The sequence below is a fragment of the Phascolarctos cinereus genome, unplaced genomic scaffold (genome assembly GCF_003287225.1).
Source record: "Phascolarctos cinereus isolate Bilbo 61053 unplaced genomic scaffold, phaCin_HiC Scaffold_7;HRSCAF=346, whole genome shotgun sequence".
Taxonomy (NCBI): Eukaryota; Metazoa; Chordata; class Mammalia; order Diprotodontia; family Phascolarctidae; genus Phascolarctos; species Phascolarctos cinereus.
Genome location: NW_027556180.1, coordinates 1,182,903 through 1,199,764, shown reverse-complemented (window position 1 = coordinate 1,199,764; position 16,862 = coordinate 1,182,903). Strand labels below are relative to the sequence as shown.

Sequence of the window (16,862 nt, the reverse complement as noted above, 5' to 3'; positions counted from 1 at the left end):
CGTTTTCTGCTCAGCTGACAAACTAACCAACTTCCCCTGTGGAAAAGCCTTCACTGGCTCCCCATTGCCCCACGATCAGAGACAAGTTATACAGCCGGGTGCTTCAGGGGTTCCAGGCTGCCTCCCATCTCCCTTTCCAGCTCTGCCTGAACAGACCTGACACTCCAGGCAGCTGGACTAGGAGCCCTTCCCTGACAGAAACACTCTATTCCCTGCTCATCTCCCTGCCTGCCTTTGGGGTAGATACTTTCTTTTCCCCATTTATGCCAGAATTGGAGCTGGGCATCCAGGAGAAGGGGCTCATACCCCAGCATTCCCGCCCTCATTTTTGCGTGTTCTGCCTCCCTGAAGAAGGCCCCTCCCAACCTGGCCTGGCAGGGTCCTCCAGGGTGGTGGGGAGGGGAGAGGAGGGGAGACCAGCCTGCTCCCCACACCCTTGAGAGACCCAGTGACCAAGGTTTCTCTCCAGCCAGGATGACAGCCTCGTTCCTTGTTCCTGCCGTCAGACTTTGGTTCTGCAGATGGACACTGTCTTCCCAGAGACCAGGTAATACTGTCTCTTAGCTCCAGGCAGTCTTGTCTTCTGACCCACCGATGACAGCGACAGAGCCATGGGACCCCCTGTGGAGCATGGCACAGTGCATGGGTAGCTGCCCAGGGGCTTGTCTGTGGCCCCCTCCCTCCCTCCTAAGCTTCTCCGACACCTGCCTTCAGTGGAAGGCAGCGTTGCCTGGACAGACCTCAGCCCTGTTTCCCTGGGCCCCTGGATTGTCCCCCTCCTTAGCCAGGTCCTGGGAAAGGCCGTTTTATACCCAGCGGTCCCCTTAGCAATGGACACACACTGACCATAGACCTGACATAGAATTTGCCAGGGAAGAAGGTGGAGGCTTTCCCAGGGTTGGGAGTTAGGAATGCTGGACTCCCTTGCAGACCCGAGACTCAGTGCCAGGCCCCAGGCCAGGAGGAAGCCTTGCTGGACAGCAAGGTGGATGACCTAGATCTGCAGAGGACAAATGGGTAAGCAGGCCTCCTTCCTCACCCAGCTGTGAAGCAGCAGCCTAGGCCTAAGCAACCGAGAGAGCTGGGAGCACCATCAGTCAGGCCTGGGCGCCAGGGGCTTCTCACCGCCTGCCCCTGCCCCTGCCTCGGTTCCTGTGGCAGTTCCCAGGCCGCTTCCCCATGGACTGCCCTACGGCCCCCCCCCCAGGATTAGTGAGCAGGCATGCAGTGGTGGCCTCTCCCAAGCTGAGAGGAGGCAGAGCCTGAATGAAGCCAAGGCCTAATGGTGGAATGCCAGCAACTCCTTCCTGGAGGAGAAATCTGGGGTCCTCCCCTTTCTGCTTCCCCCCAGGGGCCCATTTGCCCCATGCAGGGCTCTAGGCCCTTTTGTAGCCAAAAGAGGCAACACCCTCCCCTTCCCTCCCCACTCCTCTTCCCTCCTCACCTTCCTCTTCCCTCCCCTTCCCTCCCCTTCCCTCCCCCTGCCCCTTCCCTCCCCCCTCCTCTTCCCTCTCCTTGTCTCCTCCCTCCCCCTTCCTCTTCCCTTATCCCCTCCTCTTCCCTCCCCTTGTCTCCCCCCTCCCCCTTCCTCTTCCCTCTTCCCTTCCTCTTCCCTCCTCCCCTTCCCTCTGTATGAGTGTACCCATATGTACGTACATGAATGTGTTGGTGGTATGCCTGGCTCCAGGAGCAGTGTGCACATGGGGTATGTGTAGACGTGTACACGCACACACACGTGGCTGTTGGCATCATTGAAGTCACATTGACAGGGAGAAGCTGGACCACAGCAGATACTCTGAACCCAGGGTGATCCTTGAAGTTGGGCCCTGAAGGAGAATGGGTCAGGAGTGAGCTCCAGGTGGGGTCAAGGGCAGGTGCCAATTTGTGGGATGTGAGCAGGGCAATATGGCCATGGCCAGGATGTGGGGCACAAGCCCAGACCCTCAACCGGGGGAGAGCAGAGTGAGTACAGAGTAAGACCACCTGCTGCCCAGGGGTGGCCCAAGTGACCTCAGATGGGGTCAGGTTGGCCATGACAGGAGGGAGAGAAGGGAGGCAGTAGGAGAGACTCAGGGGCAAGGTAGGGGGGCTGGGGCTGGAGGGGAGGGCAGGCTGCAGAGGGCATTGGGAGGCCACTGGCCAGCTTCATCCATGGGTGGCAGGTTTGTCATTCATTGGATGATCCTGAGCTCCCGTGTGGCCCCAGGACATGCGTCTTCCATGAATGAGTACCTGTCACCTAGGACAGTGCAGTCAGCAGGAGCTAGTCCGAGAAATAAGCTGAAAGAACCTGGAGAGTGTGGGTCAGCCCAGAGCCAGAGACTGAGGGCGTACCTAGCCTGCGATTTAGAAGTCAGGCTTCCTCCTTGAATCTGAGGGAGCTCTGGGCCCTGCCGAGCTGTCCGCCACCTGGTCAGCCCTCCAGGAACCTTCCTCTAGCTGAGCCGACCCCTCTAAGGTGGGGGTGCTTGACCCTGGTGGCATGGAATGGGGGAGGGGCAGATGGGACAGTCAAAGTCACAGGTGTGTGTCCACAGGTTCACGGCCTGCTTCTTCAGCTCCATTGCTCTGGGGGATCTGGAGGCTGTGAGGGAGCAGCTGAAGGAGATTCACCAAAGGGGCCTGGAACTCACACATCCCTTTCTCCGAGGTGAGATCTGCTTGTGGGCGGAGGGACCAGGGTCAGGGGCCCGGCTTCAGGCAGGAGTAGAAAGCTCAGGGTGATGTCCTTTCTGAACTCAGCCTCCTTCTCCCAAACGCAGGTGCTTACAGACACAGTGTGGGCCGCAGTCCTTGGCAGGCCCCGGGGGGCAGGACTGGAAGAGCATTGGCACAGCACTGACTGGGCCTGGGCAGGGGTATAGGCCAGCACTGAGCCCAGATGGGCCATCTTTAGGGATGATGGGGCCTGAGGTCTCCCACCTCCCCCCATTCTGGATGGCAAAGGCTACCCCAGCCCCAGGCTGGGCAGAACCCACAACCGAGCCCCCTCTCACTGTCCTCCCAACAGAGGGAACCATGGGGAAGACCTGCCTGATGAAGGCGCTGCTGAGGTCTCAGGACAAGAGTGAGCAGCAGGTCCTGGCCATGGTAAGGACTCTGCTTCAGCACGCTGAGGAGCACGGGGAGCTAGCCACTCTGCTGAACGCTTCCTACACAGACAAGGTCTACCGGGGTGAGATCCAGCCCCAGGACTACTCTGGCCTCGATTTCCTCATCTGTAAAATGGGGAGAATGGACCCCAGGCTATGACCTTCAGAGAGATGCAAAGAGATTATGCAGTTTGTGAGCCCTTGGACAGGACACTCAATGCCTTTGGGGAGATTGTGACAGGGCATTGGGGAAAAGAAAAAAGCAGAATAGCTATGTGAAAAGTGCTTTTAGAAGGTCCAGAAACTGGCCCAGGTGGTGGGGGAGGGAGGTTACCCTCCTGCTGAGCCTGGGGGAGTGGGACAGGTAAGACCAGAGCAGGCTAGGCCTTGGGCCCCTGAGAGGGGACCCTCTGGTCCCTTCCCTGTGTCCTCAGGACAGACAGCCTTGCACATTGCTGTAGAGAGGGGCCTGCAGGGTGTTGTCCAGCTGCTGGTGGAGAAGGGGGCCAACCTCCGAGCCAGGGCCACGGGCTTGTTCTTCCAGCTGAACTCCACCAGAGAAGAGTGCTTCTATTTTGGTAAAATGTCCCATGAGGTTGAGCTTGGGACCCTGCCTCAGTTTCCCCTCCCAGCTAGGGCCTGCCCAGGGACAGGTCAAGGGTTCTAGGAGTTTGGGACAAACAGAAAGTGGGCACAAATGGCCAAGGCTCCCCAAGAGGCCTCCTCTCTGGGCCCATGTTTCTCTTTGATTATTCCCTGAGAGTTGAGGCAGTGTGGCACCTGTGAGGCTCCTGGGGCGGGCCCCTCACAGGATGCTGGGGTTTTCTCCCAGGCGAGTACCCGCTGTCTCTGGCAGCCTGCACCCACCAGCCAGATGTGGTGAAGTTTCTCCTGAGCCAGCCTGACCCCTGCCTGGCAGAGGCCCGGGATTCCCTAAAGAACACGGTGCTGCATGCTCTGGTCCTGGGGGCCAGTGACCATCCTGGAGTGGCTGACATGTATGAGCTGGTGCTAGAGCTCAGCGAAGCCAGGCGACTCAGGGACAGCCCAGCCTCCAAGACCCACTTGGAGAAACTCCGGAACCAGCAAGGCCTGACCCCACTACAGCTGGCAGCCAAGGAGGGCCAGCACGAGGTACCAAGGCCAACTGGACCGATGGAGGGATGGCTGAGGAGGGCCTGGCTGTCCAGCCCCGGGAACTGGCTGCCTCCCCTTCCTCCTAGACCTGGGCGCTTCCTGCCACCCCACACCATCCTGGGGGTTGGGGAGACACCAGCCTTGGGCAAAGGAGGAGGCTAGGATGGGGAAGGGGGCAGGGATAAGGGTAGGATGGGGGAGGGGCAGAGACAAGGCTAAGATGGGGGAAGGGGAGTCAAGGCAGAATGAACACGCTGGGCAGGACTTGTTTCCTGTGTCCAGTCTGCCCTAATGCAGAGCGTGGCTCGTGCACGTGTGTTTAAGAAATGCCTTTGTGGACCCAGGAGCCCTGGCTTCTATCAGCCTCTGGCTGTGCCGGTTCCTGTAGGCAGAAGGAGGGGGCAGAGGTAGGGCCCCAGGGCAGAGGAAGAGAGGCAGAGCCCCAGGCCTCCACCCCTGCCCTGTGGGCTCCACAGCCCCAGACTCACCCTGTCTCTGGCCTGGTTCTCTGTACCCTTCGAGATAGTAACAATAGCACCTACTGTGTGCCAGGTGCTTTACAAAGTTTATGTCCTTTGATCCTCACAACCGCCCTGGGTGGGAAGTGCTATTATCACCCTCATTTTACAGATGGGGAAAGTGAGGCAGACAGAGATTAAAAGTGACTTAAGTGCCCAGGGACCCACATTTAGGAAATATTTGAGGCTGGATTTGAACTCCGATCTTCCTTGACTCCAGGCCCAGAGCTCTGTCTGCTGCAGCGCCCCCTAGCGCCCAAGAGAGAGAAAAAGACAATAGGGGCCCCACTCTACTCCCAGCAGATCTCAAATCCCACCCTTAGGGCTGCCTTTGGGCATAGGCACAGTTCTGGAAGGCTTCCTGTAAAGGACAGACACATTGAGGCACTCTCCTCCCATGAAGGCCTTGGGCAGACCCCTGGGGAGGAAGGGAGTGGGGGGAGCTTGTCGGAAATGGGGGGGAGGGGGGAGCCCTGGGCTTCGGCAGTGACCTTCTTTTGCCTCTCTGCCCCCTCCCCCTCTCCCCTCTGTCCTCGAACTTTCTTCGCCCCCCCGCCGGCATCTTCCTCCCTCCCTTTCTATCCTCCTTGCCCCCCTGCACCCTCACCTCTCTGTCTCCAACCTTCTGCCTCCTGCCCCTCTCCCCTCTCCCCTGTCCCCCTCCCAATGCTGTCCCTTCTGTCCCCCTGCCCCTCTGTCCTCTGATTTTCTTCTCCCTGCCCCACTCCTCCCTCCTCCCATTTTGTCCTCTTTGCCCCCACTCACCCCCTCTGCTCCCCCTCCTCCCTGTCCCTCCCCCCTCTTTCTTGCCCCTCTGCTCCCCCTTCATGTCCTCCCTGCCCCTCCCCCTCCCCCTCTGCCCCTCCGCTCGGCCAGTTGTTCCAATGCATCCTAAACAGAGAGCGCCCCGTGGGTGACCCGCTGCACCACCTATCTAGAAGGTTCCTTGAGTGGACCTACGGGCCGGTGAGCTGTTCTTTGTATGACTTGAGTGAAGTGGACACCACAGAGGCTCAGTCTGCCCTCAAGATGGCCGTGTTCAACCCCGACTTGGAGGTGAGGGCCGTGCCTGGGCCCGCTGGGGCAGCAGAGGTACTGCTGGGCTGCGGATGAGCCCCAAGAGCAGCACTGTGGGGGTGGCTTCGCCAGAGGGAAGGAGAGGCAGGATCCTCGATGGAGGACAGAGAAAAGCCAGCCCCAGTGGAGGTGGCATTCAAAGCCTTTCTCTCTCATCAGAAAGCCTATAAGTTGCTGGAGGTGGAGCCCCTGCACAGTCTGCTAGAATCCAAATGGACTTCCTTTGCTGCTCCAATGTTTGCCATCAGCACCGCCTGGTATCTCGTCTACATGGGGCTTTTCACAGCAATCACAGCCCACCGGCCAGGGACCGAGGGGGAGCCAGGTGATCCTCCCCATCTCAGGGCCCCAGATCCCTCCTGCCCCACTCCCTGCCTGTTGGCCCAGGGGTCCTTGCCACTCCCCTCCCATGGAGGTTCCCCACAGCTGTCTAGGCTGGGGAAAGGGCCCTTTGCCTGGGCCTCAGAGGGGTGGAGAGAGAACCCTGAGCTGCTGGGACAAGAGCACCCTGAGCCTGGCATCAGGGACGGGCCAGGTCCTGCCCAGCCTGGGGTCGCCTGAGCAGCCCCCAGGCAGCATGGCTGGGTGGGAATGTGGAGACTCTCTGGGCCAGGAGGGCAGCAGGGGTCAGGAGGAGGCGGGGGGAATCTCACTGTGCTGGGGGCTTTGTGCAGACTCTCCCTCAGAGCCTTTAGTGGGCATCCTTCCTGAGGCCTTGCCCTGGAGACCTCCAGTATCAACTCAGAGCAGAGTCGAGTGCCCGAGTTTTTGTGAGGCGCCACCCAGGCTTTGGAGAGTCAAAGCCTGCCCTGTCCTGGATGACACTGGAGGTTGGGGATGTGGGGCAGGAGCTCAAAAGAGGTTAGGGAAGGATGTATAGAGCTGGAGTACCTGGCTTTGAGAGTCCCTGACCTTGAGATGATCTGACAAGCCTGCCCCCAGGGACAGAAAGAGAAGCAAGGGCCCAGGACAGAGCCTGGGAGTGTGCCCAGTTAGCGGACAGAGGCTGAACCAGCAAAGGAGACAGGGAAGGAACAGTCGGATGGGCAGGCTAGGGAAGAGCAGGTCTGGAAAATCCACAAGGCCGAAACTGTCTGGATGGGGGTGGTCAAGGATGTTTAGGACCAAGAAGAGGCCATGGTGACCTGGCAGAGAGCAGGTATAGACGCCAGGCCACACAGGATGGGAGAAGAGGGTCTGGAGGACTGGCCAGGAGGGGAGAAGGGACAGTAACCCTGAGGGCTGGGCAGGCCAGGGCGAGGGGCCCTCCTGGGAGCCCAGCATCCTCTGCTCCTGGCCAGCAGCCAGCTTGGGGCACCCCAGGTCCTCTCTGGTGACCACACCAGGTGAGGGGGAAGGATTCAAAGACAGAGAGGAGAGGCCCATTGGCCCTGCAGACCACAGGGCCAAGCCCCTAAAAGGACAAACATAGGACCAGGGCCAGAGTGGGGGAAGAGGCTCTGAAGAAATGAGGTCCATGCAGAGGAGACTGTGAATGGTGGCTGAGGCCAGAAGGCCCAGGGCCTGGGGGCTGAAGAGGCCTGAGGCCCTGGGAGGCCTGGAGCCAGGTCTGCCCCACACCCATCCCCTCTCCTTCCCTCCAAGCATGCTGGCTCTCCTGTCTGCCATCCCCCAGGAGTCTATTGGCCTGCCCCAGAGAACACCTTGGAAGACTGCTGGGCAAGTGTACCTCTTCCTGTCAGCTGCCATGATGCTAGGGAAGATGGTAAGTATGGCCGTGGTGGGGACGAGGCATCGTGCTGGGCCCCAGAGACCTGGCCTCCCAGGCAGACGGGCTTCACCAGAGGCCCATAAGCCCCAAAGCCAGGCCCCAGACCTGCCTGGCTCAGCTGTTTGACTCTGAGGCCGAATAAATGTCATCCCACACTGCCACAATGCCTAGCCCTCACCCTGAGGGGAGAACAGAAGTCAGTGGCGTTCAGCCAGCTCTCATCAAGTGTCTGCTCTGTGCTAGAAACATGAAGAATGTGCCCTGCCTTCTGGGGAGCTTCTATTCTCTTGCCAACCAGTGCAGAGGGAGGGGATAGGCCAGCTTCCAGATGGTGGGAGGCAGACACATGCCAAGATGAGCTGACACTGCTTGTGTCTGAGAAGCCAGGCCTATGGGTGTAGAGGGAAGGGGCTAATGGGCACTGGGCTTCCTGCAGGGACTGGACATCATCTGGATGTGGCCCTTCCAGCTTCTGCCCTTTTCTTCTGAAAAGCTATTTCCACATCCTTGGGTAAGTGAGCCAGTCAGAGTACCAGGCATTGGCAGAAGAAACCAGGCACCAAGGGGAAAACTCTCTTTGAGGGCAGACAGACAGGCAGGTGGGCAGGCAGGAAAGTGGCCAGTCAGACAGGTAGGCAGACAGGAGGTGGGCAGGTGGGCCACCAGCTCCACTGCTTCCTCTAAGTTGACATTAACCTTTAATGGTTCCCAGTTGGGCCCCACTTATGCAGCCAGTTCCAGATGTCCTTGGCCACTCTCTCACTAATTCTGCCATCTTTCATGCTTGGATGCCAAGAGAACATGAATGGCTGTCAAACCATCTACACAAGTCTTGGGCAACCATGTCCACAACCTGATGTTGGGCAAGGTTGAATGGGACTCACAATTTCACTGGGGGAGGGGATTCACAGGGAAGAAGCTCCTTCCACCAGCAAAAGTCAGTGCCTTCCCTGCAACCTGACAGCAGCCCAGGATCACCAGGCTGGTCAGCTTGAGGCAGAATTTGAGGCCAAGGCCAGGGCTGACTGCCCACTCTGCTCTCTCTCCTCTCCCCTCTCTCCCTCCCTCCCTCTCTCTCATCTCTCCCTCTCCCTCTCCTCCCCTCCTCTCTCTCTCTCTCTTTCTCTCTCTCTCTCTCTCATCTCTCCATCTCCCTCCCTCTCATCTTTCCTTGGAGCCAAAGGAGTTGCCACCCACTCCTGGTGAGGGCCCAGCTCCTTCCTCCTAGCGCTGGGGGTGCTGCCTCCTGCCCCACCTCCCTATCCAGTGTCACACTCCCTGCCATGCCCCCCTCCTCCCCTTTTCTCCTGCTTCTTTCTTAAAGTCTCCCTCAAAAAGTGGCATCACTGGTGCCAGGGGCCTCCCTGGTTCTCCCCTGTTGCACTTGAGGGCAGGCAGAGCTATTCCCTGTTACCTCACTCTCTGCAGGGCACAGAAAGACTTCTTTTCCTTCCCCATCCCCCACCCCCACCCCCGGGTTCAAAGCCAGGCCAACAGTCCTCTCCTTGGCTTCTCTGTAGCACCTGTTTGCTGTGCTGAAGGCTCAGCTACAGAAGACCTTAAATAAAGCTTCCCCTATTGGGGATGGCCTGGATGTCAGCGATGCTGGTCTGCCCAGCGACTTCTCTGAAAGTTGGCCCATCCCCGCCATGCCATGACCCAAGGCAAAGCAAAGCAATCCTTGGATAAGGAGGAGTAGAGGAGGAGAAGAGGAGGAGAGGAAGAGAGAAGGAGGAGGAGAGAAGAAGAGGAGGGAAGGGAAGGAAAAAAGGGGGAGGAGATGGGGAAAGGGAGGGGAGGCAGCAGCGGGAGGAGCTCTCCTGAGGCCCTGGGCACCTGGGGTGGGGCTGGTGGACAAGCAGGCAGGGAATGGCCTCGCCTTCAGTCTCTTTCAGGCCGGCCTGGTGCTCTGCTCTCTGGTGCTGTCCTGGCTCCAGGTGGACAACGTTGTGGTGGTACAGGGCGTGGCCCTGGTGCTGGGGTGGTTTGGTCTGCTCTATTACTCTCGAGGCCTCCGGCTCACTGGCATTTATGCAGTGGTCCTGCAGAAGGTGAGCCGGGACTCCAGCTGGCTCACATCAGGCCCCACCTCTGGGTCTCTGTTATCCCATCCCTCCTAGCCTGCCCCCACCCAGGACACCAGGGACCCTGGAGGCCAGGGCAGGTGGTAAGTACTGTGAGCCTCCTTGGCTCACCAGACCTGCCCTGCAGGCCAAGAATGAGCAACAGGAACCGGAAGACATAGTTTACCAACGCTTCAACTAGGCCAGTGACTGGAGACTTTGGTCCTAGTCCACCTCCTCAGCTGCCCATCCCTGCCTCCGCCCCCAGCCAACTGATTTCCTGGGGCAGTGGAGGGAAAGGGAGTGGCATTCCCAACAGAGCTGAGATCTGCCTGTGTCAGTCAGTCAATCAATGAGCATTTGTTAGGGACCTTCTGTCTAAACTTTAGCCACTCCTCATATTAATGGACAGTCCCTTGGCTTCCTCAGATGATTCTCCAGGACGTGGTCAGGTTCCTGTTGGTCTATGTGGTTTTCCTCCTGGGTTTTGCATCTGGTGAGTAAAGGCCAGCCCTTCCTAGGGGAGACATGGGTCTTCTACCTCCCCCCACCTCCACACACACCCAAGAGGGGCTCCATCATGCCCCCAAACTATCTTACTTTGTATGACAAAAGGGTGGAATGGTGGTAAGTTGGTTGATGGGGAGAGGGTCAGCCTTAGGCCCAGCTGGAAGACCAGCTGGCTGGGCCCCAGCATCTAGGGGATATTTCTGTGTATGTCAGTCAGTCAACAAACCTTAAATGCCTACTGTATGCTAGGGACTATGTGAAGTGCTGGGGATTCAAAAAGAGGCAAAAGACAGTCCCTGCCCTCAAGGAGCTTACAGTCTAATGGGGAAAACAACATACAAATATGTACAAAGCAAGCTCTATACACAACATAAATAGGAAATAATTCACAGAGAGAAGTCACTGGAATTAAGATAATGATCATAAATAATAGCCATGATAGCTAACCACAGCACTTACTACCATGTGCCAGGCACTGTGCTAAGTGCTTTACAATGATTATCTCCTTTGGTCCTCACAACAGCCCTGGGAGGGAGGTGCTTTATTATACCCACTTTACAGGTGAGGACACTGAGGCAGGCACAGGTGCCTTGACTTACCTAGGACCACACAGGCCCAGGACTTCATGTACTGCACCAGGGGAAGGCTTCCTGTAGTTGGGGCCTGAAGGAAGTCAGGGAGGTCAGCAGTCAGAGGGGAGGAGGAGAGTGTGCCAAGCGTGGAAGGCAGCCAGCCAGAGAGAATGCTCAGGACCAAGACAGAGATGGGAGGGTCTTGTTCATGGGACAGCCAGGAGGCCAGGGTTTGCTGGATCAGAGATGTTGGGGAGTCAGGTGTAAAAAGAATGGAAGGGTAGGTAGGAGGTGTCAGGTTATGAAGGGATTTGAATGCAACTTTGTATTTGCTCCTGGAGGTGATAGGAAGTCACTGAAGAGTATGTGTGTGTGTGTGTGTGTGTGTGTGTGTGTGTGTGTGTGTGTGTGAGAGAGAGAGAGAGAGAGAGAGAGAGAGAGAGAGAGAGAGAGAGAGAGAGAGACATGGTCAGATCTGTGCTTTAGGAAAATCACTTTAGTGGCTGAGTGGAGGATGGGCTGAAATAGGCAGGCAGACCCCCAGAAGATGTTGCAATGGTCCAGGTGTGAGGTGATGAGGTTCTGCACCAGGGTGGAGACATTGTCCAAGGAGAGAAGGGAGGGTGTTGGAGAGATGCTGCAGAGGTGAAAGCAACAAGAGATGTTGCAAAGCTGAAATTGACAAGAGACATAGAGGTGAAATTGACAGGCCTTGGCACTATATTGGATATGGGGGTGAGAGAGGAAACCAGGATGATTCCTAGGATTGTGAGACTTGGGAACTGTGAGGGTGGGGGTGCCTTGAACAGTAATAGGGAAGGTAGGAAAGGAGAGGGTTTAGAGGCAAGGATGATGAGCCCTGTTTTGGCTATCTTGAGTTTAATATGTCTGCTGGATACCCAGTTCAAGATATCTGAAGGGCAGTTGGAGATGTGAAACTTTAGGTCAACAGAAAGTTTGAGGCAGGATAGGGATATTTGAGAATCATCAGCATAGAGATGGTCATTAAATCCATGGGGGCTGACGAGATCACCAAGTGAAGTAAGACAGAGGGAGAAGAGAAGGGGACTGAGGATAGAACCCTGAGGGACACTGATGGCTGGAGGATCCAGCAAAGGAGACAGAAGAGGAATAGTCAGAGAAGAAGGAGAAGAGCCAGGAGAGAGAGGTGGGTGTCCTGAAAACTCAGAGAGAAGAGAGTATCTAGGAGGAAGGAGAGACCAACAGCGTCTAAGGCTGCAGAGAGGCCGAGGAGAGTACAAACTGAGAAAAGCCCTCCGGATCTGGTGATTAAGAGATCTTCGGTAACTTTGGAGAGAAGTTTCAATGGAATGATGAGTTCAGAAGCCAGTTGTAAGGAGTTAGAAAGAAAGCGAGAGGAGACAGTGGAGGAGACTAGTGTAGATGCCTTTTCCAGGAGTGTGACCACAATGGGCAGATGAGATAGCAATGATAGCAGGAATGGAAGGGCCAAGTGAGGATTTTCTCAGGATGGGGGAGACACGGGCTTGTTTGTGGGCAGGAAGGAAGGAGCCAGTGATCGGTGTGTGCCCCTCCTCCCCTCCCCCCACCCTGCAGCTCACCCAGCCTCACCCCTGGGCCCTTGGTGTTCCCTTTTCCCTACCAGCCCTCTCGGCTCTGACCAGCCAGTGTCTGGCACCTGGCCGCTGTCCCTACCACAGCATGGGGAGTGCGTCGGGATCTCTCTTCAAGCTGACCCTTGGGCTCGGGGACCTGTCGGGTCCTGAGCACTCCAAGTTTCCAGTCTTCTTTCTCCTCCTCCTCATCACCTATGTGATTCTCACCTCTGTGCTCCTCCTCAACATGCTGATTGCCATCATGACCCAGACCGTCAATATGGCGTTCTCCCGGAATGAGAAAATCTGGCGTGTGCAGGTACAGAGCCCCAGTGGCCCTGGGGCGTCTAGACCCAGGGCCTGTCATCCCCAGCAGCTCAGAAGGCAGAGAGGCACATGGTGCCCAAGATCTGTGACTGGGGGTAGCTGTTAGGATCTGGAGGGGTTGCCTTTACTCTCCCAGGCCCCAGAGTTCTGGGGGTGAGCCTGACATTCCTGTTAGTGATCAATTCTTGTTGATACCATTAACAAGGATCCACATCTCTTTGTTTACCCTCTGGATAGGTTTATGGATAGAATTATTCTCCCCATTTTATAGATAAGGGGGCTGAGAGCCGGACGGTAAGTGACCTCCCCAAAGTCACCAAAGTGAAGGCCAGGGGTTTAGGTGGAGATACACCCATGAATGAACCTGTACTGAGTGCCTACTATGTGCCTGGCATTGAGCTAGGCACTGAGGCCCTGCCCTCAAGGAGCTTCCATTCTACAGTTGGGAGGTGGGAGGGCAGGAAAACAAGGACAGGGATGCATCAATAAAAAATACATACAAAGTCATTTCCAGAATGGGGGAGGGGGCAGGAAAGGGGCAGGAAAGGTCTTGTGTAGGAGGTGAAGGGAAGGTAGCTGGGGATTCAGGAAGCAGAGGGGTAGAGGGAGAGCAGTCCTGCCCAACACACCTGGGGTCCCTTAACCCCCCTCCCTGCCCCACCCACCACACCTGGGGTCCCTTAGCCCTCCCCTCCCCTGCCTGCCCCACCACTTGCCCTGCAGGGGTACTTTCCCACAATCCCAGGTCCATGTCTTGTTCAGGCTGGAAGGGGCTGTGTTGGAGACGGGGATCCCTGGGGCTAAGCCTCTCCCATGAGGACTCCTGGGCTCTGACATGGGCTGAGTAGCCTCTCACTGCTGACCTTAGAGAGCTGTCACTATCTTGGACCTGGAGAGGTGTCTGCCAGAGGCCTGGCGGTGGTGGCTTCAGGAAGGCAAGATTCACTCTAACCTGGAGGTGGGGCTGACCCCGAGCCAAGAAAGAGACCTGAGGACGTGCTTGCGGTAAGGGCAGGAGGCCCCCCCTCATCAGACAAGTTACCCTGGAGGGGTCATGGCTGATGGGAGAGGGCTCCTGTCAATCAGTCAACAATCATTGTGGTGCCAGGGTAGAGCCAGTAGTAGAGGGGCTCCCCTGCATGACCAGAGCACAGCCTCACCCCTCAGTGGCCTACTAGAGTGGGGGGGGAAGGGCTCCTGCCCCCCACCGCTGCTGGGCTAAGGAGGGTGTGGGGCACTAGGCAAGTCACTTCATTTGGGAGCCTTGGCGTTCTCATCTGTAAAATGGTAGTGATCCCTGCTTGACCTTGAAGCTGTGAATGAGGGACTAAGGAAGATGCAGGAGCCTGGAAAGGGAGCCAGGGACCATGCAGGACGGGGGAGAGGGTGGGTTACCCTGCTCATACCCCCTGAAGGCAAGTCCCATAGCTGGGCAAACCCCTTCACACCCACACCATCTTCAACTTCCTCTCCTGTAGGGTGAATGAAAGGAGACAGGCAAGGGCTGCTGGGAGGAACCAAGTCATGGGCATCAGTGAAGACCCCACTGTCCCCCCAGGTACTGAGGCCAGGGCAGGTGGTGCCAGCCTGGGCTGAGGACAGGCAGTCAGAGAGAATGCCAGAGGCTCCCTGTGGTGAAAGCCTGATCCGGCCACAGCTCCAGACCTTCTGGGAGGGCATGGGGGGGCCTGGCACCCCCAGGAAAGGCTGAGACCTTGTACTCGGCCAGAAAGGCACCCTCTTGGCACTATTGTGGCCTGCAGGCAGAAGGGCAGCCCTGGCTTGGCTTGATATGAACCCTGGGCCCATCATGTTTGTGGACCCAAGGATGGGGTCCCTCCCACAGGGGATGCTCCCGCTACGGTCCCAAGGGGGCCAGCAGGCTCTCCCCACAGCCAACCCAGGCTTCCCAAGGGGAGTGGATAAATGGCGATTTCATGACATCACAGACAGAGACATTTTCATAAATGGTTATAGTCCATCCAGATTACCTACAGAAGGGGGCGGGGGCAAGCTCAGGGCAGGTTAAAGCCAGGTAAACCTTCAGGGACTGTTCTCTGTTTCTGAATGATCTGTGTATCTTGAGCAGAATGGCCCAACACTTGGTATATCATGGGGGGAGGGGCTGGTACCACCCACACCTGGTACATCATGGGGGGGCTGGCACCACCCACACCAGGTACACCATGGGGGGGCTGGTACCACTCACACCTGATACATCATGGGGAGGCTGGTACCACCCACACCTGGTACATCATGGGGGGCTGGTATCACTCACACCTGATACATCATGGGGGAGGCTGGTACCACCCACAGCTGGTATATCATGGGAGGCTGGTACTACCCACACCTGGTACACCATAGGGGGGCCCTCTGGTACCACCCACACCTGGTACATCACCAGGGGCTCTGCTCAGGCAGCCAAACTCAAGTTGCTGAGTGGTGACCCACACTTCATGTCTAGCTCCCCGTTTATGGACCTGCTCTTTCTGCTGTTCCATAAATGCCCAGGCTAAATCTGCTACCCTGAAGACATGAGATAAGCATAAGTGAGGGCAGGTGCCCAGCAGCCCCCCACCCTGCCTGGGGGATGCAAAGGGGTGTGGCCCTTGTGGTCCCCAGCCCCTGTGAGGCAGCTAGGTGGCAAGGTGGCATGGTGGCACAGTGGCTATGTGGCATGGGGGCTAGGTGGAGTGGTGGCTAGGTGGCTCAGTGGCTAGCCGCTGCACCTGGAGGCAGGTTCAGACCTGTCTCAAGTGATGTGGCCCTGACAAGCCCATCCCAGGGCTGGTGGGAAGATGGAAGGAGATGATGTTTGTATATCGCTCTAGAAATACTAGCTACTGTCACTAATATAGAGGGCACAGGCCAGACTCAGGCTGAATGGCTACACGCACAGGCAGGACCTTGCTTCCTCCTGCCGGGCTGGTATAGACACGGCTAGGGGAGGTGGGGAGCTGGTGACCAGCAGGAAGGAGGGGAGGGCTGCATGGAGGACCAGGAATGTTTCCCAGGATTTTGCATAAGGCAAAGACTACTGTTGGGGAAGGGTGAAGGCAGAGGGGCCTTAAAGGAATGAATTTTATTTTTTAAAAATACTGATACACCTGAACTTTGTCAGGAGACAAATATACCTTTTTTTTTTTTAAGATCCCTAAGGTATGGAAATACAAGCGTGGTTCAGTGGTTACAGCACTGGTCCAGGAGTCAGGAAGACTTGAGTTCAGATCTGGCCTCAAACGTAGCTGTGTGACCCTGGGAAAGTCACTTCATCTCTTTCTGCCTCTGTTTCCCCATCTGTAAAATGGGTATAATAATTTCATTTACCTCCCAGGGCTGTTGTGAGGATCAAAGGAGACAGTAATTGCAAAGTGCCTGGCACATAGTAGGTGCTCAATAAATGGTAGCTGTTATTGTTGCTGCTGTTGTCGTTGTTATGGGAACCTGAGGAAAGACCTCTTTGGTCTGATAAGTCCTTGGCCTGGGGAACGAAGTTTTCCTTCCCTTGCTCCCTGCTCGCTACCCTGGGAGGCTCTTGGGCCCCAGCTGATCAGCAGCCTCCCTGCAGGCCAGCCACACTGCATAACCCCCAGGCTGTCCTGGTCTCCGCAGGCCACCCAGGGAAGGGGGAGGTAGGGTCCCCTCTTCGCTCCATTGCACACCCTGCCCCCAGCAGGACTTACAGCAAGGCCTAGGGGATGGACCCTTTACACAGGAAGATGGACTGTGCAGGGAGAAGAGGTTGGGCGAAGGTCTGGGATGGGACTCTGACCATCCTGAGGCATCATAGGAGTGGGGGCACCCAGCAGAGAGACCCGCTCTGGTCCTCCCCTACCCCAAACTGACCCTCCCCAGCTGCTCTGTCCTTCTGGCCCCCCAGGACATGGGGGAAGGAGCCCCCAGTACAGGGCAGCCCCCCTCAGCCTCTGAGCCACTTGGTGATGCCCCTACATAGCCTGAAAATTGGACTCATCTCCTCTCAGAAACATTCAGAGCTCCATTCTTCCTGGCCCTGGTCACCCCAGGCCTGCAGAGCTGGCTAGCTGGGTTAAATGCTGCCCCCTCCTCCTGAATAGTGGAGGCCCCTTTGATCACCTGCACCTACACCCCTCTACCTGGCTGTGCAGTGAGGAGGGCCATGTATTGGCCCCTAGCCTCATCTCCTTGTGCAGCTAGTAAGCACCTGCTGTATGCAAAGTTCTGCAGCTCCAAGGACTGACCTGGCTGGGCTGGCTCACAGAGTAAAGGGAGGAACCA

General features: G+C 57.1%; 3 protein-coding genes across 3 annotated transcripts; all 3 read left to right on the top strand.

The window, feature by feature from the left end:
• Positions 1 to 201: 201 nt before the first annotated feature.
• Positions 202 to 3,975, top strand: LOC110193142 (transient receptor potential cation channel subfamily V member 2-like). Its single transcript, XM_078147470.1, has 6 exons — positions 202 to 547; positions 931 to 1,017; positions 2,538 to 2,650; positions 3,011 to 3,175; positions 3,527 to 3,670; positions 3,854 to 3,975. The coding sequence occupies exons 1-6, from the start codon at positions 522 to 524 to the stop codon at positions 3,973 to 3,975; spliced, it is 657 nt and encodes a 218-aa protein (XP_078003596.1). The 5' UTR covers positions 202 to 521.
• LOC144454808 (transient receptor potential cation channel subfamily V member 3-like) lies at positions 3,866 to 6,494 on the top strand. Its single transcript, XM_078147455.1, has 3 exons — positions 3,866 to 4,226; positions 5,624 to 5,803; positions 5,984 to 6,494. Exons 1-3 carry the CDS (start codon positions 4,089 to 4,091, stop codon positions 6,383 to 6,385), a joined length of 720 nt encoding a protein of 239 aa, XP_078003581.1. The 5' UTR covers positions 3,866 to 4,088; the 3' UTR covers positions 6,386 to 6,494.
• Positions 6,495 to 9,401: 2,907 nt separating this feature from the next.
• Positions 9,402 to 16,023, top strand: LOC110193141 (transient receptor potential cation channel subfamily V member 3-like). Its single transcript, XM_078147220.1, has 6 exons — positions 9,402 to 9,607; positions 10,049 to 10,115; positions 12,329 to 12,597; positions 13,474 to 13,610; positions 14,084 to 14,163; positions 15,756 to 16,023. The coding sequence occupies exons 2-6, from the start codon at positions 10,049 to 10,051 to the stop codon at positions 15,761 to 15,763; spliced, it is 561 nt and encodes a 186-aa protein (XP_078003346.1). The 5' UTR covers positions 9,402 to 9,607; the 3' UTR covers positions 15,764 to 16,023.
• Positions 16,024 to 16,862: the final 839 nt, after the last annotated feature.